This window comes from Quercus lobata, chromosome 4, assembly GCF_001633185.2.
Source record: "Quercus lobata isolate SW786 chromosome 4, ValleyOak3.0 Primary Assembly, whole genome shotgun sequence".
Classification (NCBI taxonomy): domain Eukaryota; kingdom Viridiplantae; phylum Streptophyta; class Magnoliopsida; order Fagales; family Fagaceae; genus Quercus; species Quercus lobata.
In genome coordinates, this window is record NC_044907.1 from 5,773,527 (window position 1) to 5,791,050 (window position 17,524).

The 17,524-nt window shown below is 34.1% G+C and overlaps 2 protein-coding genes across 2 annotated transcripts; one reads left to right on the forward strand and one right to left on the reverse strand.

Annotated features, from left to right (window-relative positions):
- The first annotated feature begins 5,066 nt into the window (after positions 1-5,066).
- LOC115984459 (wall-associated receptor kinase-like 8) lies at positions 5,067-5,675 on the forward strand. Its single transcript, XM_031107482.1, has one exon. It carries the CDS (start codon positions 5,067-5,069, stop codon positions 5,673-5,675), a length of 609 nt encoding a protein of 202 aa, XP_030963342.1.
- Positions 5,676-15,914: 10,239 nt separating this feature from the next.
- On the reverse strand, positions 15,915-17,274 carry LOC115983511 (heat shock 70 kDa protein 6, chloroplastic-like). The gene is made up of 4 exons (XM_031106221.1): positions 17,108-17,274; positions 16,924-17,022; positions 16,524-16,713; positions 15,915-16,178 (listed from the first exon to the last, which is right to left on the reverse strand). The coding sequence occupies exons 1-4, from the start codon at positions 17,140-17,142 to the stop codon at positions 15,939-15,941; spliced, it is 564 nt and encodes a 187-aa protein (XP_030962081.1). The 5' UTR covers positions 17,143-17,274; the 3' UTR covers positions 15,915-15,938.
- Between the last annotated feature and the right edge of the window lie 250 nt (positions 17,275-17,524).

The window sequence follows — 17,524 nt, forward strand, 5'->3', positions numbered from 1 at the left end:
GACCCTGAAAGGGGAAACGAACACTAGTATAAAAGAAAAGAAAGCCCCTGGGAAGGGAGGAGGCCCCCGGAAGAAGGAAAAATCCTGCAAAGGGGAGAAAAAGGGAAGGGTACAATGCTCCTCGGACACTGTCTGAGGACTTAAACTCTGCAACCCGCACTAATGGAAGGCTTAGCAAGTCAAGCCAAGTCCCCCCATAGAGAAGTTTCCACAGAAACCCCATTCAAACCGCTAACCTGTGACTAAGGTCCTGTCTTTTCAGTCCACTCTCTACAAATCATATTATTAGGGCCCTTTACTTACGAGCCCAACGTCATTTTTGGGCCGTTAAATAATCGTGTCCCTACAATTTCTATTCAAATGCTTGAGATATAGCATAAACAACAATAGCGACCAGCAAATGACAGCTCCCTCGATACCATTGGTTTCACAGGCTTCTACTTACATAGAAATTTTGAGCTAATAAAAATTGAGAATGTGACAAGTTGATCTTATTACTTCAGCCATAGAATAGTACACTAGGAAACACGAGTTGTATTGGGGTCCTACAAGATATTACACTTTAATTACCATTTTTTTGAAAGCTATCTGCTATAGGCCAAATTTTACATATACAAACCTTGTGAAATATTTGAAATATGAATCCTCTTGACCTTAAAATCCGATGCTGCTGTGAGACCAAACAATGTATACCTTGCTGCACTCTGCCTAAACCATTTAGGTAACATCACTCGTGCATGGACTGGGATTGATGTAAAAGGTAATCTTCTTTGCGCTGAAGCCAAAGCAACACTCTTGGTTTTACTAGTGCCATTCCCATCTCCTCTAATCCTACCTTTCTTTTACCGGTGGAGAAGGCAGATGGGATAGTCCCTTGGTCTTCCTCTTAATAAATTTGTATTATTCAGCCAAAAAAAAAGAAAACTAGCAATAGAAGAGACTAAACCTTCTGCCAAGTTTTATGCCATTAACAACTACTCGTCTCTAAATCACATTTGAAAATATACTCATCATACTTTGCAAAATCACAAACTAACATAGAAATTATACAAGTATGCAAGTATGCATGGTCAGAATTGAAGTTCTAAGAGTTGCTCACTATCCGTGAAATCTGCATTGATCATATCATCACCATTAGCTATTTTCCCAATTGATCTAAATGACCTAATTGTAATACCAGAATCAACCCAACACCGAGTTGGCTAGGCCGACCATAGATTGACTGTTGTGGGAAAGGGTATTTGGATACACTCCCGCATAAGATCTATTTATAAAAATATTATGGCTTTAGAAAAATCTCACAACTAAATATTATGAGCAGAAAAAAAAAAAAAAAAAAAAAAAAAAAAAAAAAAAAAAAAAAAAAAAAAAAAAAAAAAATAAATAACCACATACAAGAGAGAACACCAAGGATTTACATGGTTTTGCCTTTGGCCTACATCCACGAGTGGCTACAAGAAGAAATTTTCACTAACAAATATGGAGAGTACAAAGGTGGTGTAGAACCACTCTCACAAGACAACCATGAAGAAAGAGCCTTTCTTTGCCACTAATGTGATCTTGTATTGTAAAAGTTTGATTTCAATGTGCAGGGCAACTAACAATTCAAAAAACAAAGAAAAGCATTGACAGCAGCGAGATAATCTAGTGTAGAGGGGATCCAAGCTTCCTTTGAAAAAATAGAGAAGGTGCATGTACATGGCTGGTTGTTTGAGCTAAGCTTTTTCTTCCTTTTTAATCCTTTTGTGGATATTCACAAAATAAACATGACAGTCACAGATTTTCAAGAATAAATTCCATTAATTGTATGTGCATGCATGCAAGTCAAATACATATTATACATGAATAGAAGCTCTATGAAGATATTGCCTTCACCTTTGAACATCCTCAAGTCCTAACACCAAGAAAAGTGCCTTTGTACCATTTCATAGCATTGTAAAATGAATGCTATTCACATATAAATTGATAGGTATCACACCTAGAAGTGATCCCCATTGCTATAATATCAAAAGAGCATCGTAAATAACATATAAATAAATAAATAAATAAACAAAATTTTAATTTTTAAGCAAAAGAATCTATTATTGATCTAGAAAGCTCCAGGAAAACCCCCTTGACATACCATCCGTTCTCTAACTTCAAACTATTGGAATGGTCGAAATGACAGCCTTCCCTTAATAAAATGTGAATTTCTTTGTATTTAATAAATTGATATAAAAAAGAATGAGAGGAAAAATCAGAAATGGGAAATGGGGATCATGAGAATGGCACATATCAACTAAACGGCAAAAATATATATTCCAGCTTTCAGGATGTTCCCTATTGGCTATTACATAGCATCTTCTAGCTTTGAGATTTCTATCTGTTAGTATTCTTAGAATTTACAATCAGGTGGTAGAGTTGGCCAATAGAGAGGCTGTGGTGAAGGACATTCAACAGTTATACAAATGTTTGGGTTTGACAGGTGGATGGATGTCCTGGCAGAGTCTGGATCCCTAGCAACCTGTGCCCATAAGTTATTTATGAACATTAGCTTGGATAACAGGCAGCGACCTCTGAATCTTATACTCTTTTCTTCTTGTACTGTTTTGGTTCCTTCATTTCAATGTACAAAAAAAGAATGGCAAGACAAAGCACACTGTTGGAGTTTGAAAAGCAATAGAAATCATGTTCTGGAAAGCAAGTAAACATCGAAATGGGAAGCTTTTATAGTCAAAGTGTATTGATTTATTGTTCTATCCCATGTTCTTTTCTTCCATTCAGAATTAGGCTTCTGGGTTGTCCTTATTTAGAAGTCCTTCAGTGCAAGCTCATTAGTGAAGGCATGACACATTCACAGGTAGTTCAAAATGAATAAACTAGAATTCTAATTCTTATATATATTTCCTTCTTGTCCTTTCCATATAAAATGATTTGCTTTATGTTAAAGCATGCAAGGAGGTTTTATTTGTTTGGAACTGTTAAAAGGCTTTTTTTCACTTGGTTTGATCTGTCCATTAGAACTGATTTCATTCATCCTACTCAATTCAGGCATGGATCAAGTGCTGGCTGAAGGATATCGGGGGAAATTTAAAGAACTTAAAGTACTTATAGCTGTCGTTGTCTTTATTTTATGGTCTATTTGAACTAAATGTTGAGTTCTGTCCAAACTTCTAAATTTTTTCTTATATTCACTCAATTGATCATAAGTTCGTTTAACCAAAATTGTTAAGTTTTGAGTTTGTAATGTTGGTAAACCATGACAAAACATGACAAAAACTAAGTCTTATTAGTTTAGAATGGTCTACATTGAAGCCCAAGACAAAAAACTCAAGTTTGGGATAAAAACTAATGAGTTACAAGTTGGTTGGTTCGATCGATCGAAAGACAGATTTGATTGATCCAAAATCGCATATCAGCAAAATCAGCAAACGTTAAAAGGCCATAACTTATTTGTTTGAAGCCCAAATCGCAAGCCGTTTTTTCTAGTATTTAAAGGACATTATAAGCTAACCCTAGGTGGGGTTTTGAGATTTTTTTAGAGAGATTAGAGTGCATCTTGTGCCTCTTTTGTAGATCTAGGGTTTTGTACCCAAAAGCTCTCTAATGTCTTCTACCGGTGTTATTCCTTGAAGAATCTCAAGATCCGGTATTGTAGAAGTTGCTGCCTTCTCTTGTCATCAAATGTGTTGATGATCTAAATCTTCAAGGGTGGTCTTGGAGTCACAAACAGGAGAGTTTGTGTTGCTAAACCTTTGAGTGGGATCTCAAAGTTACAAACGGGAGTGTTTGTGTTTTGCAAAGGCCAAAGAAAAAAGGAGTCTGTAGATTCGGAGCTTGCACGTGGTCGTGTCAGTAAGTTCTATTGGTGGGTAGCAATAAGAAGTTGAGCGTAAGGGCTTGTTAAGTCTTATTGTATGAACTTCGATTCTTTCTAGTGGATTTGGTTTTTACCTTGAGGATAGCTAGGTTAAATCCTCCCTAGGTTTTTTACCGGTTTGGTTTTCCTGAATTATCATATCGTTGTGTTATTTATTTTTCCGTTGCTTTGCATGATATGATTGTTTGATTGCGATAACCTAGATTTGGAATTTGGACTAAGTAATAACTTGTCTAATTACCTAGGTTAATCTAATTGTGTTTTAAAGAGTCTAAAAACTAACAAAACTTTTAAATGTGTACAATGAAGTTGAGTGAACAACATACTTTCGTCTTCATCGTTAATTACACCAAACGATTACAAATAAAAGTTCTTAAACAAAATACAATTAAACTTTTCATTACAAAGAAATTTCTATCTTGGAATTTAGCTTTCACAAAAACCCAAACAGATTGCTTAAGGCTTTAACAACTTGTGGCTGGAGTATGGATTTGGATTTGGAGTTTGGATTGCTTGTGTTGTGGTTTGTCATCAAGTATCAAATTATGACTAATACCACATGCAGAGTATGACCAAAATTGTAATGTTGCTTTCTAGTACAATCTGCAACAAAACTGCTAATAGCATCAATTAAGGATTTTAGGTTACTGGTAAAGATTAATAATGCACCCTGATGAGTATTTGGTTCCCTTGGTTGGCTTTCTCTGAAGGTACTTGAAATTTCCCCCTTTTAATTCCAAATGTGATTTTTCTCCTCTACTCATGATATGAATTATGGAGAGTTAACTATCCACTTAAAATGGATTTAGGCCAATTGCTTATCGTTACATAAATACATCATGATTAGCAGAGACTTAGTTCTAGTATATCTTAGAGGTAATTTTAGTTAAAAGATTCATGTGCTTACTATACTATTATTTGTTGATGCAGGTTAAGATTCTCCTGAATACTCTCTTGCTACAGATTATGAGTATCTGGAATAGCATAATGGGGATGAAAAAAGGTGAGAAAATATTAATGTATTTTACTTCCAAATTAACAATAACATCAAGAAACTATTTCACTAACTTCATGTTTTTTTTTTTTTTTTTTTTTTTTTTTGTGAAGATTATGTACTCCTTGATTTGTAATAGAAGAAATATGAGATGGAATATATGAAGTGAGAGTCACTTGTTCAATGATTCTATTGACAGAGAAGAGAATCAAGATGGAGAAAGCAATGCAGGTATTTGAGGCCAAAGAAGAGTACTTCATCCACAATGTAGCAATCTTACTAGAGAAGCAAATCTCCTGCAACCAAGGTAGAGATATAGAGACAATTGGGGTTTTCTTTGCCAAGGCAAATAACTATGATCCTGATCTAATACTTGGTGCTGAAATTGGAACTGTCTACAAAGGAAAACTAGATGATTGGCAAGTTGCTATTAAAGTTAAAGGCCTTCTTAGACTTTGGTCTTTTGAGAAGACAATAGATTTCTTCTTAAATCAAGTTGCAATAAAACAATTGATCAGTAACAAGAATGTTTTCAGAATCTATGGTTGCTGCCTGGAAACTGAAATTCCCATCCTGGTTTTTGAGCTCATCTCCAACAACACTCTTTTTGATAATCTCCATGGTAAAGGCAAATGGGTTCCTCGCCTGATCTCATGGCTTGACCGTGTGAGAATTGCCATGGTGACATCCTATGCTATTTGTTACATGCATTGTGGCAGGTCAAGACCAATAGTACATTTGGATAAATCTTTCACTGCCAAACTATCTAATTTTGGTTTTGCGGTTTCAATTGCACCAGGAGAAAGACTTTTTTCAAGGTAATTCAGTTTTGGATAAGAGCAGCTTATAAAATTCAATTAACCCTTGGTTAGCACAATTAGTTGGTGACCACCATTCAATTCTTATAAAATTCAAGATTTGTGGCTTTCTAGATGAGTCAAATGAATATCTTAAATGACCTGACCTGTGGTCAATTAGCATAAGAGCAGCTTGAGAATACTGAAATGTTTTGGATTGGGTTGATTGGATTGAATTGTAATTTTATGCGACTATTGTTTGGCATTTACTTTACTAGGTTGAATTTATTGTGTCTTCATATATATATATATATATATATATTTTGTTTAGTACCTAAAAGAAAAAAAACCCTTTTTTAATTAATAGTATTTAATTAAAAAGCGCAAAAAAGTGGTGAACACCCTAAAGAAACAAAAAAGAAGTAAAATAGCAGAAAAACTATCAAAAGTTCAATGAATCCAAGAAGTCTAAGCAGTTCTCAGTAGAGAAAATATTGGAAGTCGAAGGCAACACGGACATAAGCCTTGTTGGCCCTATTTCAATAATAATTTGATTTGTGCGAATCCTACAATTTATGTAGTGTTAGTTCTTAGTGAAGTATATACAATGAAATTTTTCATTACAAAGAAACTTCTATCTTTTGGATTTTAGCCTTAATAAAAATACTAAAAGATTGTATAAGGCTTTAACAACTTGTGGCTAGATAAAGAGGTTTTGTTGTGGGTTTGGGTCGTGAGTATGGATTTAGCACCCATACTCATGTGGTAGTAGCACCCATTTCGGGGGAATGGGCAGACTAGCAGTGTGAGGGGCAACTATGTAGTAAGTTAGGAAACGTTTCAAAGTTCTAAGAAAAATAGCATCTCGAGTTTTAGAAACTCGAGATCAATATTAAAACCTGAGTCTCCAAGACTCGCTTTGCGAGTGTTTGGCTGGACGATTTGGACTGAAAATGCCACATAGATCTCGAGTCTTTAAGACTCGAGTTCCATGCAAAAAAAAAAACTCCCCTATAGTGGCGTTTTTAAGTCCTATAGTGACGTTTTAAAGCCCTATAGCGGCGTTTTCTCGCAAATTTTTTTTTATAAATGTGATCAACCCATACTAGGTTCAGGGAGCCCTATAGTGGCGTTTTTAAGCCATATAGTGACGTTTTAAAACCCTATAGCGGCGTTTTTCTGCAAAAAATTTATAAGTATGATCACCCCATATCAGGTTCTGTGAGCCCTATAGTGGCGTTTTTAAGCCCTATAATGACGTTTTAAAGCATTATAGCGGCGTACAAACTCGATTTAAAGCTTTAAAACTCGATTTTCACGTGAATTTTTTCGCTTACAAATCGAGACTTAAAAACTCGAGTTTTATCTTGGAACTCAAGCTTTAGATACTCGAGATGCTAGTTTTTAGTATTGTTTTGAAACGTGACAACTAACTAAATTTTTTGATATTTATTATTATTTGGAAAGGGTGTTCCACCCATTTCCATTCAAACCCAAATGACATTACACACACAATCTCATTGCAGAAAAGTCCAATAATCTTCCAAGAAGTGAGCAACTAGCACAAATAAGTAACACAAATGACTGAACCAAAATGACCCCAGTCGCAACAATAATGAAGAAATCCAATGACTTACAGAGTATTTGAACCCATTTTTCCAAATTCCAGCAACCTTCCTTCCAATTAACTGAGCTCTCCTCACCGCATTCCAAGTACTCCTAACAATCAGAGTCACCGAAAGACACAGAATTTTACAGAAATTTTGAAAGGAGAATTGTATAGAAAAACTTCATGAATATCTTTGTAAACGTGGTCAATGACTACATGCAGACATATATGCCAAAACCCATAAATTCTCTCAACTGGGTAACCAAAATAAATCAAATGTTGATGGGCTAGAGTGACTGAGTGAGAGTGAGAGCCAGAAATTTGTCATACCTGAGCTTTGAAGCGAGAGAGAGAGAGACAGAGGGAGAGGGATAAAAACAAAGCAATGTGATTGATCGTGACTCTCTATTAATTTACAAGGCACTCGATTTCCGTTATATCGATTACCATTGAGAAAAATTTAATGTTACCCTTTTACCCCTTTTAGTTATCACCAGGTCCTGTACTATGATCCAGGGGCAGATTCGTCCATTAACAACATCTCTAAACCAAAATAGGCTCCACCATTGTAAACTCTCACTTCGGCCCATCAAAGGGTAGAGAGCTGGGAGCCCATTGGCCTTGAAAATCTATTTTCGAACCAAACTAATATCTTATCCTAAAAAAAAAAAATTGTATTGCTATTGAAAAAATTTAAAAATAAACTTCATGATTTAAAAAAAAAAAAAATTCATTATCTGACTTACCCTATTTTTTTAATGACAATTTTTTTTTTTGGGAGAAAATTTAGTGATAAAAGGTAGGTCATAAATTTTATGTTATAACATGGAACTCATCAATATCAATGCAAATTACCCAACCATATAACTATTGGCAGTTTAGGCTTAGTGAAAAGGTACAGATAGACTCGAGCATGCTAGAAAAAATCTTGAACAGATGATCGAGCTATGAAAAATATATAAATAATTAAATCTAACTAGGAATTACTTTCCCAGAAGTTGTAGCGTAGAAATTGATATATTGATTACTTTATTATATTTAAGATTTTTGCTATCAAAAGCCGTAACTAATATATATTTGATATTTTTTTCTTTCCTCTTGTCGAGAGTCATTTTTTTATGTAACAAATATTTCAAATCAATGAAATATATCTACCTTCTTCTTCTTTTCTTTTTTTATTTAATAATAGCCACACTCTTTATTTATGTGATAGAGATCTCTCCTTTGAACTTGAATTAAGATTAATGTGGGTTCCAATTAGCTCAGCTGGTAAAGTCTCTGATGGTTAAATAAGAGATCTGGGGTTCAATTTTCGCCTACACTAAAAACTGATTGGTGTCTTAGTTTGGTGATAAAAAATTATCATCAGGAACGGATACTATAAGTTGAAACTCTCTCAAAAAAGAAAAAAAAAAAGAATTAAGATTAATTTTTAAGAGTAATTTTATGACCACAATATTTTCACAACAAGTTCTAAGTTATTGATTATAATTGATTCTAATCTAGGCTCACCGTTGACATCACTTTTTTACTTATCAACAACAGTTTGCTACCTAAGATTTGTTGCGAAAATATTATTGATGTGACGTTACATATTTAAAGGAAGTCTACAACCATTAGGAAAAATATCAAATTCATAAGGATTTTTGTGTATAGAGCACCCACAAGAGATGGGTCTGTCCAAATAATCACATTATCAAAGTACGAAAAACTACAAGCTTTTGGTTAGCACATTACAAGCTCCACGGGTCAAATTCACTCTTACTGATTTGGTTGTGTAGTGAACTAGTGGCCCCTGTTACTTTCTTTAACGAGCTCATGTGCTCAACCAGTCCACCGACTATTCTAATGTCTATGTGACATTCTAAAGAGTAAAGAATAATATGCTGCCTTAGCTCTGAAGCATGCGTGACAATTTGCCTAGACTCTCTTTTTTGGCCTCTTCTCAACTCAAAATTGAGAGCAATTATGGCATGGAAGATCTGTGCCACACAATTTCAACTAAGGCAGGCAGGCACACTCCTTATGATCCCACAAACTACAATCTCACAAAGCATGACACTCAGCTTTTAGTGATGCTCAGAACTTTGAAGTACAACACTCGCAAGAAAATTGTGCTTAATATAAGAATATATATTTGAAAAATAAGTTTGGATATGTAGGGACAATTAATTAATTAATTAAAAGTTTGATACAGTAGTTTGTAAGATGGTACTAAATTATAATACATCTAATGTGTCACTTATTCTTTTATTTTAATTTTTTTTTTTTTTAATGCTTGACATATAAAGTTGATTAAGAGTGCACAAGGGTAAGCAATCCCACATGTACAGGGAGTTGCTGGTGCTAAAAAATGTAAATTCTTATTCTATAGGTTCATTGATGGAGGAGTTAAGTGTTGCATGACACCAAGAGCTTTCTTTGACTTGCTTATCCAGCCTTTCCTATAAGATTTATTAGATTATTATTTTTTAATGAATTATGGCCTTGAGTCTAATCTATACATATCTAAAAGCTAAAGCGTAGTATTTATTTTCTATTTTTTCACACACAAAATGTCTCTCTCTCCTTTCTCGCATCTCTACTTTAGGTTGATGAACTTTTGTATTTTTTAGAATTCTCCTTTGATTTGATACGATTTAGTTTTGAGTTTTATGTTGTTATCTTTTTTATTCTCATTGATTGTCAAATATAATCCTATTGCATTATAAAAATAGTATATAAAATAATGTTATTTTATTACATAGCATAACTAAAATAATTTAGTGTTTATCGCTATACATTTAATTTTTACTATTTTTTCTTCTTATCCTATTTTATTCAACATTTAAATTTAGCAACATCCTCCATATCATTAAATTATTTGTATTTTGTCTCTTTTTCTTTTAAATTAAACATATAATATTTTATTTAAATTCAATAAATAAAAATTGTTCTTATTTGTGTTGAATCCAATATATTGAAACATTGGACCTAAATCCAAACATAATTTAACTAATAAAAAATGCAACAAATAAGCCTATTTAAACCAACGTTAGATATGCATCTTTGGTTCAATATGCCAAAGAAAACGATAAGATGAGGCACTAACACGCAATGATCCAACCCAATCAAACACCAAATTAGTGTTTATTGTTACAACAAATTGTTGGATAATATATAGTTTTGCAAAGGCACTAAAAGAAAGTTTACAACAAATCAACAATTCTAGCTACCATCAACTCTGTAGTTTAAGATTTGATAAACCACAGGGACCAGGGTGAATACCACGATATTTATATGTTGCAAATAAAAGTGTTGAATTCATGAATTATTATAAATTTATAATTTGTTATTTTGTTTTTCTATCATTTATTGGAGGGCTATTCTAGCCTTCAGGCCCATGCAAGGTATCACTACAATGTAATGGGCCAATGGAGAAATTTGAAGGCCCAAAAGTCATTGCAACAAAAATGTTATAGAGCTACTAATTTTATTAACAAAATAAAAGTAATTTAATGTGACAATAAGTATAATTTTTGTTACATCAACAATAGGAACAAGGTGGACCGAATTAGAACGAATGGACGGAATAGGACCCAAGTGGACAAAATGGACCGAATGGCATGAATTTGGACCGAGGTGGACATGCTGGACCGATGTGGACTGAATAGGAGTAATGTGGACTAAATAGGACCGAAGTGGACAGAATGGACCGAATAGGACCAATGTGGAACGAATAGAGCCAATGTGTACTGAGTGGACCGAATTAGACCGACGTAGACTGTATAAGACGGAATGGGCCAAATTGGACCGAATAGAACTTTAATGGACAAAAGGACTAAATAGGACCTAATAGGACTGAATAAGACCAAAGTAGATAGAATGGACCTAATGGGACCACACTGGACCGAATAGGATGGAGGTGGACATACTGGACGAATAGGAGTACTGTGGATTGAATAGGACCGAAGTGGACAGAATGGACCGAATAGAACCAAAGTGTACAAAATGAAACGAATCAGACCATAGTGGACTAAATGGCCCAAATAGGACTGACGTGGATCAAAGTGGACCGAATACGACCAACGTGGACCGAAGAGAGCAAATGTGGACTGAGTAGATTGCAGTAGACTGAAGTTGTCAAAATAGGACCAATGTGGACTAAGTAGAGCCAGTGTAGACTCAATGGACCAAATTAGACCGAACTGGACTGAATAAGACCGAATGGGCCGAATTGGACCGAATAGAATTTTAGTGGACTGAATGAACTAAATAGGATTGAATGGGACCAAATTGGACCGAAGAGGATTGAATGGACCAAATAGAACCAATATGGTCCGAATTAAACGTTTGAATATTTATCATTTTTATTGCATTTTTATGTTCATATTTGTAATTTGTAATTTCTATTTTAGTTTTTTTTTTTTAAACTCCAAAAAAAAGATTTTAGCCCAAATGTAATAAATTTCATATTTTTCAACCAAAAAATAAAGAAATTTTTTTTGGGAGCTAAACTTGAAATGAAAACCTACAAAAAGAATCAAGTTAAGACTCAATTAGTTTAAAATGGACAGAAGGGTGACTGAAATTGACTGAGTGGACCAAATTGGACCGAAGTAAACCTAATTGGACTGAATAGAAAATTTTTAATTTTAAGGAAGAGCAAGTTATCTTCAAAAAATTTTAGAGAAAAAATTATTCATTCTATTACAATATAAAATAATTATTTATTCCCATGCATTGCGTGGATTTGCGACTAGTTCGTATAATGTTGACTTTGGTCCAAACTTGAAAATTCTTTCTTATATTAGCTCAACCAATCAGTTGACCAAAATTTGTAAATGTGTACAGTGAAGTTGATCAAGTGAACAACAAACTTTTGTCTTCATCCTCGATTATACCGAACGAACGATTACAAATAAAAGTTCTTAAACAAATACTTGCAACGAATCTTTTCATTACAAAGAAATTTCTAATTAGTCCACCTGTTGGGTAATTATCTTGTTCTGCTTTGTACCTGTGCCATTCCTATCTCCTCTAATCCTACCTTTCTTTTACCGGTGGAGAAGGTAGATGGATTAGTCCAAAGGTCTTCCTCTTAATAAATTCGTATTATTTAGCAAAAAAAAAAAAAAAAAAAAACTAGCAATAGAAGAGATTAAACCTTCTGCCAAGTTTTATGCCTTCTGCAAAATCACAAACTAACATAGAAATTATACAAGTATGCAAGTATGCGTGGTCAGAATTGAAGTTCTAAGAGTTGCTCACTATTTGTGAAATATACATTGATCATATCATCACCATTAGGTATTTTCCTAGTTGATCTAAATGACCCAAGTGTAATACCAGAATCAACCCAACACTGAGTTCGCTAGGCTGACCATAAATTGACTATTGTGGGAAAGGGTATTTGGATACACTCCTGCTTAAGATCTATTTATAAAAATATTACGTCTTTAGAAAAATCTCACAAATAAATATTATGAGCGGAAATAAATAAATAAATAAATAAACAACCACATACAAGAGAGAATACCAAGGATTTACGTGGTTCGGCCTTTGGCCTACATCCACGGGCGGTGACAAGGAGAGTTTTACTAACAAATATGGAGAGTATAAAGGTGGTGTAGAACCACTCACAAACCCAAACCCCAATACACCCAAATAACTCTTTATCAAATGGTTCTCTCTCAACTCTAACATAATTCAAGGCTAAACAATAGTTGCCGTCCATGCACAGAAGTCAATCCAAAAAAAGCTAATAGACAATCCAATTCTAATTCATATTAACATTGACTACCACAGTTACATAATTTCTTGATTCAAGACAGCCATTGCATCTTATATGGCTTGGGTAGATCCACTAGAGATGGCTTGGGTAGATCCATTGCATCTTTAATGGCTTGGGTGAATTCACTTTAGCCTCTACGTTCTCCTTGTCAAGCTAGGAACGTTGTCTCCTAGCTATATTAGTTGCTTCTAGTGTGGTACAAAACTGAGTTAGCATGGTTCTTTGTGTCTATGGCATCCCTCATTTCCTTTTCTTCCCTTTGCAAAAATTTCAGCTTCATTAACCATCCTATCACCTGCAATAGTTTTATTTTGTACATGCAAACATGGGGTTTAGTAACATAATTGGGTTACTAATATAAAATGTGAATGTTTCCATTTATTTTTATTTATTTATTAATCGAAAAACATAGATGCTAGAAATGCTGAGATTTCAGAAAGAAAAGAAAGATATAGGTTCTTGGAGACCATGGTAGCATCATTGAAAGGGGTAACAAATAATAAAAAAAGAAGAAGAAGAAGAAGAAGAAGAAGCCCTTGAGCTATAAAATCAAAATTAAAGATAAAGAAATAAAGAATTTTTATTTAATTTTTTTATTTAGAAAATACAAATTAGCATATAAACAAGAAAAATCATTCCCTGCCAACAATGGCTATGGTAATAGGAGTATAAAATATCTAAGTAGTAAAATGCACTAATACAGAAATGAGTCTTGATTTACTTGGAGTTTGGTGATGCAATCTCTTATATTTCTATAGTTGCATTTGTTATATATATTCGATTATTTCTCAGATGGTTAGATAATTATATTCGGCTAAGCTAGGTTGGATTTCAGGATCATTCAAGCCCTAAATTAACCAAAAACTTTAATTTGAACAAATACCAAACACTCTTCATAACAACAGTTTTTTCAAAACATACCTTTTCACTTGGCAAGGTGCTAATACCAGTTATGGCAATATCCTACTTCATTCCAATTCCCTCGGCATCAATACCAAATTTCACCAAAATTTGAGGAACTCCAAGTGGCACATGTGAGATGCCATCTAAGCGAAAGCTTCCAAGAGATATGTTGTCCCTCGAAAACTCTCTCACCTTGATACTCGTTTATATTCATCTGCTGACTGCTGTAGTGGAAAAGAAAAAAACCCTGGTTTGGAAATTGGCAAGGTTGGGTTCCTTCAGATAATTTGTCATCACACCACCTAAAGTTTCAAGTCCGGAAATGAAAGTCAAAAAAATAAATATTAATGCCTCAACTATCTCAACAATTAATGCAAGTTCTAATAAGTACTACAGTGGACAATATCAGAAATAAAGAGATCTAAAATGGAAGTAATAAGTGACATCCAAGACCACAATGTCACTAGCTTCTCCAGCTAAAACACTAGCCCTGAAATGAAAGTCACTAAGAATTACTCGTATTTGTGTAGTAAATAATGCCAAGAGGATCAGCACTGAAAGCTCACGTGCTTCATTTAAGCACACGGCATCGTTTGTTCTTTTGTTTAGTTGTTGCCGTTTTAGGCTTTTAAAAAATCCAACCATATAGTTTTCGGTCCAGGTCCCGGACTGGACCGGACCAGACCGGACCAAATAGTTACTATATATAATTTTTAATATTTTATATTAAAAAAAAAAAAAAAAAAAACCCAAAGCCACAACGTCTCTCTTTCTCTTGTGGTGTTGTCATACATGAAAGACTAGGGCCTAGTTATGCTTAGGCAGCTATTTCCTCTATGGCTCTCCCTTCGCATAATTACTTAAAAATAGTAAGAATTTCAATTGAACAATTAGATGCAAAATATAATAAAAAGATTGGTCTGAAGCATGCGTGAATATTTACCTAGACTCTCTCTTTTTGGCCTCTTCTCAACTCAAGCAATTGAGAGCAATTATGGCATGGAAGATCTGTGCCACACAATTTCAACTGAGGCAGGCAGGTACACTCCTTGTGATCCCACAAACTACAATCTTACAAAGCATGAGACAGCTTTTAGTGATGCTCAGAACTATGAAGTACAACACGCAAGAAAAATGTGTTTGATATAAGAATATATATTTGAAAATAAGGTCGGATACGTAGGGACATGACAATTAATTAATTAAAAATTTGATACATTAGTTTGTAAGACAGTACTAAAATTTTATAATACATCTAACGTGTCACTAGTTCTTTTATTTTAACTTTTTTTTTTGTTTTTTATTTTTTGATTTTTTATGCTTCACATATAAAGTTGATTATGTAGAGAAAAAATTATACATTATATTACAATATAAAATAATTATTTATTCCCATGCATTGCTTGGATTTGTGATTAGTTCGTATAATGTTGAGTTTGGTCCAAACTTATAAATTTTTCTTATATTAGCTCAACCGATCATTTGACCAAAATTTGTAAATGTGTATAGTGAAGTTGATTGAGTGAACAAAAAACTTTTGTCTTCATCCTCAATTACACCAAATGAACAATTACAAATAAAAGTTCTTAAACAAATACATGCAACGAATCTTTTCATTACAAAGAAATTTCTAACTAGTCCACTTGTTGGGTAATTATCATGTTTTGCTTTGTACCAGTGCCATTCCCATCTCCTCTAATCCTACCTTTCTTTTGCCGGTGGAGAAGGTAGATGGGTTAGTCCCTAGGTCTTCCTCTTAATAAATTCATATTATTTGGCAAAAAAAAAAAAAAAAAAAAAAAAAAACTAGCAATTGAAGAGACTAAACCTTCTGCCAAGTTTTATGCCATTAATAACTACCCCAACTCTAAAGCACATTTGAAAATGTACTCATCATACTCGGCAAAATCACAAACTAACATAGAACTTATACAAGTATGCAAGTATGCGTGGCCAGAATTGAAGTTCTAAGAGTTGCTCACTATCTGTGAAATCTACATTGATCATATCATCACCATTCTCTTGTTATCCCTCATGAACTCTCTCTCACCCTGACAGACATTAATCTCTACACTGGTCTGCCCATCTGCCGCAGTGGGGAACACCTCTAATTTGGAAGTTGGCAAAGTTGTGTTCTTTGGGATAATCTTTGTCATTACACCACACAAAATTTTGAGTCCCAGAGACAATGGAGTGACATCCAATAGCACAATGTCACTAACTTCTCCAGCTAAAACACCAGCCTAAAAAAATAAAAAATAAAAATAAAAAAAAGAAAGACCAAAATAAATATTGATGCCTCAACAATTTATGCAATATCAATAAGTATTACAACAAATAATATCAGAAATAGAGATACATAGTCATTTATTTTTCAAATAGACTAAGAAAAAAAAATTAGAGCATGTTAAAATAATTGTTAAATAATTCAATTCACCATTCCTAGTAGCTTAAGCTATTAGAACAAGTAGTAACATATCTTCATATCAGAGAGTTCAACTGCTCTACCTCCTATTAAAAAAATTAAAAAATCCAAAATGTTGCAACCCGCTTAAGTGGTAGTTTATCTCAACAAGATAAGGACAAACCTGAACTGCAGCCCCAAGAGCAACAACTTCATCAGGATTTACAGTGACATTGGGCTCTTTTCTAGTCATCTTCCTCAGAAGCTCCTGAACAGCTGGGATGCGAGTAGAACCACCAACAAGGATTACTTCATCTAAATCTTTGAAGGAAAGATTTGCATCTTTCAAGGCAGTTTCAATTGGTCCTCGTAGCCTAAGGAAAAAAAAAGATTTCAGTTGTAATCCATTGAACTTATGTAGGCAGATAGGTATTCATATTGGCAAAAACATACTGTTTTAAATCAAAAGGCAGCAAACTCCAGTAATGGAAATCAAACACACACTGATATTTCATATGAGAATTATTCCATTTTGGAACATGCATAGAGGGCAACCACAGAGTAGCAGTTTTCAACTTACATACCTGTCTAGCAAATCTGAACATAATTCTTCAAATTTGACTCTTGTCAGGGTGCTGTCAATGTGTTTTGGGCCATCCACAGTGGCGGTAATGAAAGGCAAACTGTAAAAAAGAAAGCTTTTCTTCAATGATCATGCCAAAAAGAGAGATCCATTTATATAAAGAAGGCATAGAAATTGTCACATACCTTATACTGGTCTGAGTTAGAGATGAGAGCTCCATCTTTGCTTTCTTCGCAGTCTCTGTGAGACGTTGTAGAGCTTGCTTGTCTTTCAGATGGTCTATTCCTTCATCTCTTTTAAAGTTTTGGGCAAGCCAATCAACTATTCTCTGTTTAAGATTATAGAATATAGACGTGTAATTTTAGTAACAACTAACAAACCAGAAAACAAAGAATGGCAAAAGCTCTATTAATCTGTCTTGTTCAAGCCCCGTCAAAATCATCTCCTCCTAGATGAGTGTCCCCTGATGTGGAAAGTAACTCAAATACTCCATCTCCAACTTCAAGAATAGCAGATTTAAAACATAACAGACCACAACAATCACTGACTAACAATTTCCTTCTGCACCAAAAGAAAACAAGTGAAAAATCACATCTTATTAG